Source organism: Halyomorpha halys, unplaced genomic scaffold (genome assembly GCF_000696795.3).
Source record: "Halyomorpha halys isolate HHAL.00 unplaced genomic scaffold, Hhal_1.1 Scaffold914.1, whole genome shotgun sequence".
NCBI classification, from domain to species: Eukaryota; Metazoa; Arthropoda; class Insecta; order Hemiptera; family Pentatomidae; genus Halyomorpha; species Halyomorpha halys.
Window position 1 is genome coordinate 170721 of NW_027104636.1, and position 2269 is coordinate 172989.

The window sequence follows — 2269 nt, forward strand, 5'->3', positions numbered from 1 at the left end:
GTCTCGTTTTTTAATAAGGTACTGTCCTATGAACTTCATAATATCTTACCAATAAAAAAATACTTTGGGGGATGTTTCGAAATAAAAAAAACAAAACAGAAATTTCAACTGATAAAAATAAATTGTGCTATTAAAATTTTGTGATTTTTAAAACTTTAAACAATGAAAATCTTTTGTTTATTATAAACTTAGAGCACTTCAATCTTTAACAATATTAAGCTCAAAAAGTTGCAAAGTATTTCTTAAAAAAGTATCTCTTTAATATTTAATATATCTAAATTATAGAAATAATTAAAATCAATAGCTTTGTTTGAAATCCATTTGTTAATTAAAATTAAAAACAAAATTGCATTAAATCATTCATAAATTCACAGAAAACAATTATAATTGGGGGAGAGGAAATAAGTGAGAAATAGGTCAACGGATAAAATGTTTACTTTTCATCACTCAGAATGTTAATGAACTTTATAGATGACCTAGTCATCATTACAGTGTCAACGATCGATGACTTGGCGCGAACAACTTGCACATTCAAGATATATCTAAATTCAAAATAAACATTCATTGAAATTGTAATATAGTCTTCTAAAAAAATAATTCTATACTCCTACTGCCCATGAAGGGTTAAGGATTCAATACTTTGGAAGCACTATTCCTTAAACAATGGTTAGGCAAGGTGCTGAATTACTTATGACTACGCTCATCATAGCCTGTAGGTCTTTAGGTGGGCCAGCTTGAGTCTCTCCCGAACGTTCAGATGGCGAAGGGTTACAACCGTATGAATAATCAGGAATAGAAGAGGATGCCAGGCTAGAAACTAGGGGGTTTGAGTGGTTAGGGAGTTTATAATTGAAGGAGTGATATCTGGTTCGGGCTCTCAAAATTTTAAATTTGAATTTAAGACAAAACGTAGAACGCCAAATTTTCAACTGATACTATATTCCGTACTACAGAGACGTTCTAAATTAGTCCTCAAACAGAAACATGTAACCCTATATGGCTTACCCATGCCAAATTTATAGGCTTGTTAAAAAGAAAATTTCTGTTTTTCTCATACTCGTAATTTTTAGCAGAAAGCAATTGATAAAAATGTTTATTTAAAGATAATCAGTAGTTAATGGGGTCTACCACCTACGGAGTACTGGGTCCCATACTATTCGTCGTCTTTACAGTGCCGGTAGTAGCAATAGAACACCCAAAGGCAGTGGTAGCAGTCTATGTGGACGACATCGGCATCTACGCCTCCAGCATCAATGCCAAAACAACCCTAATCCATGCCCAACATGCTGCAGCCACCATCACTGATGAACTTAAACAAAACGGCAAAGCGAACGCCATCGTGATGTCATTCCTGTAAGGAAAGAAGCCACTGCCTACCTCCTTCAAACTCGATGAGGTTGACCAGCAGATCTCTACTTCCATCCTCTCTCTACCTGGGCAATACACTGGATAGGCAGCTCACCTTCTCCAGTCACGTTCGGGAGAGATTCAAGCTGGCCCGCCTAAAGACCAAAGGCTATGATGAGCGTAGTCATAAGTAATTCAGCACCTTGCCTAACCATTGTTTAAGGAATAGTGCTTCCAAAGTATTGAATCCTTAACCCTTCATGGGTAGTAGGAGTATAGAATTATTTTTTTAGAAGACTATATTACAATTTCAATGAATGTTTATTTTGAATTTAGATATATCTTGAATGTGCAAGTTGTTCGCGCCAAGTCATCGATCGTTGACACTGTTATGATGACTAGGTCATCTATAAAGTTCATTAACATTCTGAGTGATGAAAAGTAAACATTTTATCCGTTGACCTATTTCTCACTTATTTCCTCTCCCCCAATTATAATTGTTTTCTGTGAATTTATGAATGATTTAATGCAATTTTGTTTTTAATTTTAATTAACAAATGGATTTCAAACAAAGCTATTGATTTTAATTATTTCTATAATTTAGATATATTAAATATTAAAGAGATACTTTTTTAAGAAATACTTTGCAACTTTTTGAGCTTAATATTGTTAAAGATTGAAGTGCTCTACGTTTATAATAAACAAAAGATTTTCATTGTTTAAAGTTTTAAAAAATCACAAAATACCATTAATAGCACAATTTATTTTTATCAGTTAAAATTTCTGTATTTTTTTTTTTTTTTTTTATTTCGAAACATTCCCAAATTCCAAAGTATTTTTTTATTGGTAAGATATTATGAAGTTCATAGGACAGTACCTTATTAAAAAACGAGACTCCATAAAACAAAAAAAATAAATAAAC

At 32.3% G+C, this 2269-nt stretch overlaps 1 protein-coding gene across 1 annotated transcript in view; it reads right to left on the minus strand.

Annotated features, from left to right (window-relative positions):
- The window catches only part of LOC106687120 (balbiani ring protein 3), a 65505-nt gene extending 64167 nt beyond the window's left edge, over nt 1-1338 (minus strand). Inside the window, exons 1-2 of the mRNA XM_067047022.1 lie at nt 1241-1338; nt 438-542 (exon numbers count right to left, since the gene is read on the minus strand). Of these exons, the coding sequence (XP_066903123.1) occupies nt 438-542; nt 1241-1338 (203 nt within the window). The remainder of the gene's footprint in view (nt 1-437; nt 543-1240) is intronic.
- Between the last annotated feature and the right edge of the window lie 931 nt (nt 1339-2269).